The sequence below is a fragment of the Priapulus caudatus genome, unplaced genomic scaffold (assembly GCF_000485595.1).
Source record: "Priapulus caudatus unplaced genomic scaffold, Priapulus_caudatus-5.0.1 Scaffold127, whole genome shotgun sequence".
In the NCBI taxonomy this organism is placed as follows: domain Eukaryota; kingdom Metazoa; phylum Priapulida; class Priapulimorpha; order Priapulimorphida; family Priapulidae; genus Priapulus; species Priapulus caudatus.
In genome coordinates, this window is record NW_014577188.1 from 186,384 (window position 1) to 196,649 (window position 10,266).

The 10,266-nt window shown below is 43.5% G+C and overlaps 1 protein-coding gene across 1 annotated transcript in view; it reads left to right on the plus strand.

The window, feature by feature from the left end:
• Positions 1-436: 436 nt before the first annotated feature.
• Positions 437-10,266, plus strand: part of LOC106805806 (calcium-activated chloride channel regulator 4-like) — an 18,957-nt gene continuing 9,127 nt past the window's right edge. The window contains exons 1-10 of the mRNA XM_014807546.1: positions 437-615; positions 1,247-1,451; positions 2,591-2,721; positions 3,835-4,003; positions 4,361-4,620; positions 4,824-5,001; positions 5,639-5,737; positions 5,986-6,065; positions 7,684-7,803; positions 8,057-8,218. Of these exons, the coding sequence (XP_014663032.1) occupies positions 460-615; positions 1,247-1,451; positions 2,591-2,721; positions 3,835-4,003; positions 4,361-4,620; positions 4,824-5,001; positions 5,639-5,737; positions 5,986-6,065; positions 7,684-7,737 (1,332 nt within the window). The 5' untranslated portion in view covers positions 437-459 and the 3' untranslated portion in view covers positions 7,738-7,803; positions 8,057-8,218. The remainder of the gene's footprint in view (positions 616-1,246; positions 1,452-2,590; positions 2,722-3,834; positions 4,004-4,360; positions 4,621-4,823; positions 5,002-5,638; positions 5,738-5,985; positions 6,066-7,683; positions 7,804-8,056; positions 8,219-10,266) is intronic.

Here is a 10,266-nt window from a genome sequence, read left to right on the forward strand (position 1 = left end):
GAAAACAGAATGAGCCAAACCAATATTAAACACAGAAGAGTTGACCGTTTAATTCCCGAGCCAACCGAGGTCTGGGAGGTTAAGCTTTGTACTCTTAACACCGCGTTCTTTTGTCAGCTTAGAAGTTTAGGGATCATCACCCGCGTATGTCGGTGCAGGTAGTGACAGCATCGGGCATGTTATTTATTGTCCTACCTGCACTCATACTACTGTTAATTTGCTGAATTAATACGTTTGCCTAATATCTAAAATATCTCATTGGGATATCATCATAGTGATATACATGCCTTTTAATACTAATGTAATCAGACACTATCGCATTTTCGAGCAAGCATTCCTGAGACTTAAACAGATAATTTATGTTTTCTATATATTTTCCTGGTTTAAGCCCCTAGAAGATACTAAGTAGAATGTTGGGATTTATGCTCCAGGTGATGAGGAAACACGAGGATTTTGCCAATGAGGCCAACCCACCGCGCGAGATCGCATCAACAGTTCCCAAGTTCACTTTGCTGCGTGCTAAACCTCGGCGGACCGTGCTCGTGTTGGACGTATCAGCAAGCATGCTCCCCTTCATTAACAAGGATGGTGCGAATAGTTGCTAAACTAAGACAGGTATATATTATGGATGAAAGAAATATCTAACGATTGCTCATTGCAGGCGCGAGTTGGTTTAAAGCAGAGAGAATATGAAGATTGAAATAACAAGGACGACCATAAACCATAATATGAACCAATTGTAATAAAAAATATTTCTTCACAAGTATATATATATATATATATATAATATATATATATATATATAAGTTCATAATTATGTCTTTCATTCATCCAGTTGTTGTCATTTCAATATTTTCTGTGTAATATATCTTGCATTTGGAAAATAATGGTGGCCGCAAAATAACTACTACATTTTCGTTTGGCAATTCTGGAAATCGTTAGCCTATGGGAAACAAATCACTTTATAGTATGCCCTAGAGTTGATGGCGCGCACACCGGCCTATGTACATCATCTACTACAGTGGTTCTGAACCTTTTTGGACCCACAACCCCATCAGACATTCTTAGTCAGTACCGTGACCCCCGAAACAAACTTCTTCTTTTTAAACCAGCCCGATCTATATAGAATTTAAATGGATTTGTTTCATTTATGACACCTTTATGACCCCCGAAAACCCCCCAAACGACCCCCAGGACTGGTTAAGAACCGTTGATCTACGATAATGGATTTATCTGTTTAACGCAGGCATGTCGTAACTATCTGATGGAAATCGCGCGGGAAGGGGAGTACGTGGGCATCGTCGTGTTCAACGGGACGTACGGCCCATCGACGGAAGCCATCGGTACAGCATATGTTCTCTCCGACCTCGTCCTCATCACAGATGATAGCCGGCAGCATCTTCTCGATGCTATACCAAAGGAAGCCAACGGAGCGACGAGTATTGGAAAAGGTGTCTCATTATAGCTTCTACTATATCAAAGTCTTCGATAAGGCTTAGCAGAAGCTCCAGTGTTTTCGTGATGCGTTCGTGTACTTGGGACTGCACGGACGCGTTACTCTACAGTTAGCATGTACTAGTGTATGCGTTTAAGGAAAAACGTAAACGTAACATAATTAATCACCGCCGTAACCTAGACGTAAATATTGTAGGTTGCGAAACATTTCATGCAGTAGACGGACGATGTTTGTCTTCCACTTTCTCTGTGTAGTTAGTGTTAGTAAGTGGTGGTACCCAAGCCACGTTGTCACTATGACAACAGACCGGTGTTAGCCGGTTGGCGGAAACAACGTGTTACCTGATTGGCTAATTCTGTTTTCCGTGTTTCTGTAGATTTTTTCGTCGGAAATAAAAAATTCCTTTAGCTTAAATCCAGGCCGGGTACGCGCTCAGTGTCCATTCTACGTATGGTTGTAATCGGTCTTGTAGTCTAGGAGGACATCCGGCACCCGGAAACAGACATTGCGCTTATAGTATAAATAACATTTTCCTAAATATAATGCTATATACTGCTACTAATCTATACTGCTACAAGAATCAACTCTGTCTGTCTGTCTGGCTGTTTGTCTGTCTGTCTGTCTGTCTGTCTGTCTGTCTGTCTGTCTGCTATGTATTCCGCTGTTTATTGGTTTAAGATGCCCGAAATTGCCACACTATTGGGTGATCAGCATCATGCACACTTAGATCATATCTAGAACAAATTATGATATAGAAATATAATAACACGCATGAGCGCACGCACGTAGACACAATCATGCGCGCGCGTACACGCGTACGTGCACGTATACGCATGCGCGCACATACACGCGTGCGTGCACATACACGTTCTGCCTGTAGATTGGGCGAGATGTGCCTGAGGAGCGAGGTCAGCTTAACCAAGCACGCTGGGAAATTATTAGTTATATATACTCGTCAAACGTACAGGCGCCTGCATACCCGCGTAGTCGGAGCACGTGTGTGATGCGGTGCCATATGTGTATGTACCTAATTCCTGTAGTGAATGGTTTAATTACTATAGTTGGACATCGTGATGTTATCTCGCATGATTGCGCGTGAGTAAATACGCTGACATAACTCATATCTGTTCACAGGAATTCAGCTTGGCATAGACGTTCTATCGTCGATCGATGGACAATCGATCTCAGCAGACGGCGGGAATCTTGTCGTCGTAAGCGATGGCGAGGAAAACGCGCCGCCTTTGATAAGTGATATCAAACTTAATGTGAGTATTGAAAGATTTAAAGGGTTAAAGTTTGTTGTGCAGAATCCCCGCCCCCCCCCCACACACACACGCAAGCGCGCGCGTGCGCGCGTGCATACGCATACGCCCGCGCGCACACGCACGACATGCGCGCGCAGCACACGCGCACACGCACACATGCGCGCGCAGCACACGCGCGCACGCACACATGCGGCACACACGCGCGTCACTGCATGACCTCGCGACCTCAGTATCTGTCAAACTAGTAATGCCACGCGACACATCACCTGCGATTGCAGAATAACTCGCTACTAGCACAGTGTTTCATTACAGCGACGACGCGCGCATATACAGAGGTTACGTGATACTAGCACGTCGTCAAACGTTAAGTAAACCTTTAAGTAATGTAGACTGGCCGTGTTTCACCTGGAAGCTGGCATGCGTCTCACGTGTCCGGAATATTGACGACGCGTCTTACGTTGCAAACCTGTCAACAGCAAGGCAACATGCGCCTGAGCAGGGCCGTAGCCTGCAGGGGGGGGGGGCAAGGGGGCAGCTGCCCCCTAGATTTTGGAGCAAAATTACAAAAATAAATTGTTCTACTAAAAGAGAATAGTTGTAGTCAGAATGAAGGCTGTACATGTACTCAAAAGTGCCTCAAATACTATCTCCTGCGATCTACATTTTCAAAAAAATTTGTGGGAAGACCCCCAGACCCCCACCTGTTTCTCACCCCTCCTTGAAATCCTGGATCCGCCTCACCCCCCTTAGGAATTTGTTCAGCCTACGGCCCTGGCCTCACACTCTCGCACTACAGCAGCTGCGTGCTTGCATCTGATCTAGGAATCCTACGCGACACACAGTAACGGCTGCCCGCCAGCTGTGACTACGCTCAGGTGTAACTACAACACCTACCTTGTTGTAAGCAAGTAGCGTACACTTGCTCGGTGTTAAGCGTAAAATATTCGGTGTCTCCTATAGACCAACCTACCCCTTTATTGTACCCCCCCCCCTGCATTGTACTTGCCACCCTGTATAGATTAAATTGCTTGCTCCATCCGTAAGTTTGGTCTTAGGAAAATGTTGCGTTCTCTGTAAATCTGTGTGTATTCCAACTGTTTACGTTGCACGCAGGTTACCGATTTCGGTATTACGATAGATTCGATTGCGATTGGCAAGGATGGTTCCTTAAAGTTAGAAGAATTAGCCGAAGCTACAAGTGGTTCTATGTTCTACTACCCGACCGACGCGCCCTCTAACGCACTGAACGACGCTTTCATGGAAATTGGAAAGCGTGAAGCTAGTAAGTGTATACATATTATTTATCGAACTTCCGAGAGTGTCGTTGCACACACAACCCAGCAGGCATGTTAATTTGTAAAGATGACGAATGCATTTTCCCCCCCTTTCCGTCGTTCACCGTCGTTCATAGAGAATACTTCACCGGCTCCGCTGCGTTCTTTTTTTCAATGCGTATATTCTGCACGCAGAATTGTCTAGCAATTTTATCGGTGAAGAAAAGCACCGCGCACGCGATCAGTCAATATTTATTTATTGACACGCCGTCATTCCATCACATCGTGACCAATTTTGTTCGAGTGGGTTATAGGTTTCTTCCCCGCCGCCGTCGAATACCGTTCATGGATTGTTTCATTTCCAGGTAAACGCGATTTTCCTGCGCAACTGTTTAGCAGCGGCGACCTGGTCGACAGCAACGAATCCGTGCTCAAATCTATATTCATCGACTCAACGGTCGGCGAAAACACGCAGTTTACGGTAACATTCGACGGAAACGCGCAAGTCGCAACCCCAGTAACACTCACGGATCCTCAGGGACACGTGTACAATAGCAACTCGGCGGCATATGAGGTGGATGTGGACTTTTCATCGATCTACATTAGAGTCAAAGGCACCGCCACGGTACGAAAATATGATCGTCATAAACATATTCGTATTATATCCGTGTGTGGATATATTGTGTATATTTATACAATACCTATATATTTGTATGCGTGTCGTTACCTATACACGGTATTATATGGTAGCGCGGCTATGTCCTTGCATCTTAAAATTGCTGTAGATGAAATAGGCTCATATTATGTTAACTTTATTTCCATGCATAGCCCGGGGAGTATACACTCCGCGTTCGTAACAACCAAGAAGATAGTGTCAATGTCACAGTCACTGTGACGTCTAGTTCAGCGGTGGCCGGCACTCGTCCAATCACCGCCGACTCCAGCTGGCTCTATGAAGAACTATACCCAACTCAGCAACAGATTCTGTTTACTACACTCTCGAAAGGTAGGTTCAATCGGTGCGATATGGCCTCTGATATGATCAAAAAAATTTCGATAGCTATATGCGTGTATCGTCGTGTGCTTGCGTGTGTGTGTATTTCCGCGTGTTCGCGTGCACGTGTGCGCGTGTATCGATTGCGATTTCGTTGAGCTACAAAGTAAAAACGTACGATGCTCTTTGTGCGGTGAATATCGCTATCATTAATTATGTTGCGTGTGATCAGGGTTTCATACACATATGTCGACACTATGTGCGTAATTGTTCTTCCCGGCTTCCTCTCCCTTCCTCTCTTATCTGCTCCCTTACTCTCGCTCTCTCGCCGCCGATTCAATCTCTCAGTCGGTCTACGTCTAGAATTATATATAGATATTATACTTATTTTGATATATGTATTTATATACATACATAATATCAAGAGTTTATTAACTCCTGATAATATATATTATATCAGGGGTTAATAATGACAAATGTGTTTTATTACAAATATGTTAATATTTGACATATTTGACAATAATGACAAATGTGTTAATAATGACAAATAATAATGTCATTTGTCATTATTAACCCCTGATTAGATATATATGTATCATTATTAACGACGTTATCATAATTTGACTATATGTAATCTCCATCTGCACAGGTTATAGCCCGATCTTATACGCTGATGTCTTCGCCTTTGTTGACCTGCCTGGCAATACCTCTGAGGCGTATACTCTTACGCTTACCGATGATGGAACAGGTTGCCTTATTTGTTATTTAGTTGTAGATTTATTGTTACAGAGTTAGCAAAATGCATGCATTTGTCATTATGTTAATACAGTCTCATATTGAACGATATGCATTATAATAAGCATGCGCGTAGCAAGATTGTTGAAATTCTCTTAATTCTCACTTCAGCTGTGAAATTCGGGTGTACGCATCGTCTATTATTTTTATATCATTTGTTATATCGATATACTTTGTAATATTTTCGTTCTTATCTTTTAGGAGCGGATGCTAGCAAAGACGATGGAGTGTATTCGTCATACTTCACAGGGTTTACAGCAAACGGTCGGTACAGCGCAAAGGTACGATGCGAATTATATACTAGTAATAAAATAAATATTGCCTGATGCGAACGCTCTGTGCTGCTATGTACATATACATACACGCACGCACATACACACACGTACACGCTCACACACGCACGCACGCACACACACACACACACACACACACACCGACGACACAACTCGTCCCACACACACTCCTCTTCCATCCCGTCCACGAGCACACACGACACACACACACACCACACACTCAACGCTAAATGCACCACGCACAGCACGCACGCACGCACCGCACACACCACACTTCTGTCCCCCTCTCCACACACACCACACACCTCACATTTTCCACTACACTACACACATACACACACTCCACCTCACACACGCACACCCCGCACCCACTCTCGTGCGGCAGGCGAGTGCACACACACACACACCTCACACTACCACACAACCTCGTCTCCAACTACACCACCAGCACCCACACCAAAACTGTCCTGTACACGACACAGGCCGCGGCACACACACCCCTACGCGAGCGTGACGACGACACGACACATTATCCTACCACAGAAGCTGGAGAAATCATAACGCTGACGGGGTCGATCCCATTGCCCACACACAAACAAAATATGTATGTAACATAAGAGAGAGAGAGAATTATACTATATATAATAATAATATTATACTAATCGATATATATATCAACGCATAACATAGTCATATACTAACGTCACCATACACCCTTTGCGTGCTCAGTGTCGTGCGTGATTCTATCAATGGTGAACATCACTAGAGGTCTTCCCAGCACAGAAGATCCAATGGGCTTTCCTTATTAAACGAGACGTCACGCGCGTGGTATAAAACACGGGTTACCTTACGTGCATGGGTACAGATTTTGTCGGTGTGGTCCCTCCAGAGACATATTCACGTTCTAAATGCATCATGCCAGTGTAAGCCCGCACTAGAGAAACACGGACGGCCTGATCCAGCAAGACTTACCAGCGTGGAAGAGGACAAGACTGTATCATGCGCTTCCGAGATAGATACCGACGCCGTCATCGATGAGCCAACACGATCGAATACACTATCATTCGCAGAAACAGCGCTTGTTCAACAACTGCGAGATAGTCACGACGAGCTCAGGCTTCCACTCTCCCACTTTCTCAGATATCGGTTATATGCAGCTTCGTAGTGCGCTAATATAACTTGCTCATAGTATCAGTATTAATTATATATACCACTATAATTATTAAGCATAAATATACTATAGTAATGTTATCGGTTTTTTTGCCTTCTCGTCATCAATGCGAATTGATAATTTGGTACCCATCCGTGCAAGGCGCAGGATTTCTTAAATGCGCGCACACACCACACAGCCCCCTGAACGCGTCGCCGCGCGCACGCACGGACCGCACGCACCGCAACGCACGCACGCACACCAACAACCACACGGCTAGCGACGACTTCTCCGACACTCCGATTTCTCACGCCCACGCACGCAACCACAACACGCCCACACACACACACACATACTCACACACACACACAGCAACCACACACACACCACACCACACACATATATATGGTATTTAAGACAATGTGTAACGTATAGCTAATTATGTTTCGGCTGCAGGTGTCGAGTACTATCCACCAGGTGACGTCACAGACTTACGCATCACCGACGTAGACATCACGACTAGAACTGTGACGCTAGAGTGGACAGCTCCTGGACGGAGTCTTGACCAGGGGCAAGGTAATTTGCGTGCATTCCATTAAAGCTTTTTTAGTGTTTCTCTTCATGGAAAAATTTTAAGTAAAACGCTCACGTTGACTAAAGGTATATATCGTTCTGTTCAAGTACATTACATCAGAATAACAAATTTAACAACTTTATCGTGTTATAAAAAGCACAGCTAGTATTAACTTCGGATGGCAAAGCCACCAATGAGTATGAATGAGAAGATAATGCAATTACATTTTTTGGGCATCTTTTTTGGCTTTTAAAGCCTCTCATTATCAGCTATTCATCAGTGAAGATGCCGACGATATGATTGAGAACATCACGGCTCAGGCTACAGTCGCTCCTGACTGGCTAGTAGAAGGAAATCTAAGTGTCGCCCTCATTGCCCGAAGCCCGGAGCGGGTGACTGTCTCCATTCCCTATGAAGGTATAATTGTCTTTAATAGTCTCGCTCTGCATGTCTTCTCTGCTGCCTGCTGCATTGACCGCGCATCGTGTTAACGCGTTTATCGAGATGTTGTAGACACTTGCCGAGATGTGAGCACATTTACTGCAGTATGCACGAGGTGACGCATTTACGTGGCTTCATAGGTCATAGCACTCGGTCGCAACAAGGCTGTACATGGAAACTACCTTGTTGAATGTGTGAGGATAATAACCTATAGCTACAGATCACGTAAAGTGGTGATACCAATATTTAAATGATCAGAAAGAAAGAGAGAGAGAGAGCGCGCGATGTATAGATAGAGAGAAAAGGAGAGAAAGGAGAGGACGTGAATGGATATTAGCAGCGCGTATGAACCATAATTATTATAATATATCCGGGGTATTTTTTAAGCAAGATGTTATCGCTCGCTTATCTTAGGTAGCAAAACTGCATACATATTGCAGCGTTCCAATATAATTCAACGCGTTATTTGCGCAAATATTACGCACATATTCGTCCTCAGTGAAAAGTATAGAGCTGGGTTTACTCTAGTAGCTTTTAGGTCGAAATTTTGAGACAAAAATACAAATTTTAAAATTACGTGAGATTTTTACGTTCTTGATACATCGATCGTTTTACGCGACGGCTACAGGCCAATCAATTTAGCGACATATATATAGGTGTATATATTCGCCGAAACACTCGTCATTTTAAGAGATACTGAGGCATATGCAACCCCGGATATCACCGCCTGCCACATTAAAAAATATTCTAGAATTTTATATTTGTTCCTCAGGTTAAAATACTGGTCCGCGCATGCGCAGTAACTCACTAAATAACTGATATTTAGATTCACAAACGTATTTGAAATGGAGCGGGGGTACCCGTGTGTAGATTAATGGGATAAAAGTCTATTGGTATATGGCTCTTGTAAAAGATATTACAACGCCCTAGCTTGCAGGGTACCCCGCACATAGTGTTTTTGGCAGAATTCTCTCAGATACATTTACGTGTATATATTCGCCGAAAAACTCGTCATTTTAACAGATACTGGGGAATATGCAACCCAGGATATCACTGCCTGCCACATTAGAAAGTACTCTATAATTTTATATTTGTTCCTCAGGCTAAAATGCGGGTCCGCGCATGCGCAGTAACTCACTAAATAACAGATATTTGGATTCACAAACGTATTTAAAATGGAGCGGGAGTACCCGTGTGAAGATTAATGGGATAAAAGTTTATTGCTAAGGCTCTTGTAAAAGATGGTACAACGCCCTAGCTTGCAGTGTACCCCGGACATAGTGTTTCTGGCAGAATTCTCTCAGATACATTTACGTGTATATATTCGCCGAAAAACTCGTCATTTTAACAGATACTGGGGCATATGCACCCCAGGATATCACCGCCTGCCACATTAGAAAATATTCTAGAATTTTCTATTTGTTCCTCAGGCTAAAATGCGAGTCCGCGCATGCGCAGTAACTCACTGAATAACTGATATTTCAATTCACAAACGTATTTAAAATGGAGCGGGGTACCCGTATGTAGATTTATGGGATAAAAGTTTATTGCTATGGCTTTTGTAAAAGATGGTACAACGCCCTAGCTTGCACGGTATCCCGGACATAGTGTTTCTGGCAGAATTCTCTCAGAGACATATACGTGTATATATTCGCCGAAAAACTCGTCATTTTAACAGATACTGGGGCATATGCACCCCAAGATATCACCGCCTGCCACATTAGAAAATATTCTAGAATTTTTTTTCAAATATTGTAGGTGTTATATCACGAATGTCGCTGATCTCTAATTGACTTGCTGTATCGTCTTCGGACCCTTACAGTTGTATTATATGTATGTAGTATGTAGTTGAATCATGTATCATAAATGGGTTACACTTGCATATAAAACCTGTAACAACTAATCTGTAAAAACTGTAAATATCTATATAAAACATATGCGATACAGTGCAGCATGATTTCATTTTTGGTGCGACGCGAGTCCGATTTTGCACAAAAAGGTGTCGAAGCGTTTCTTTTATATTA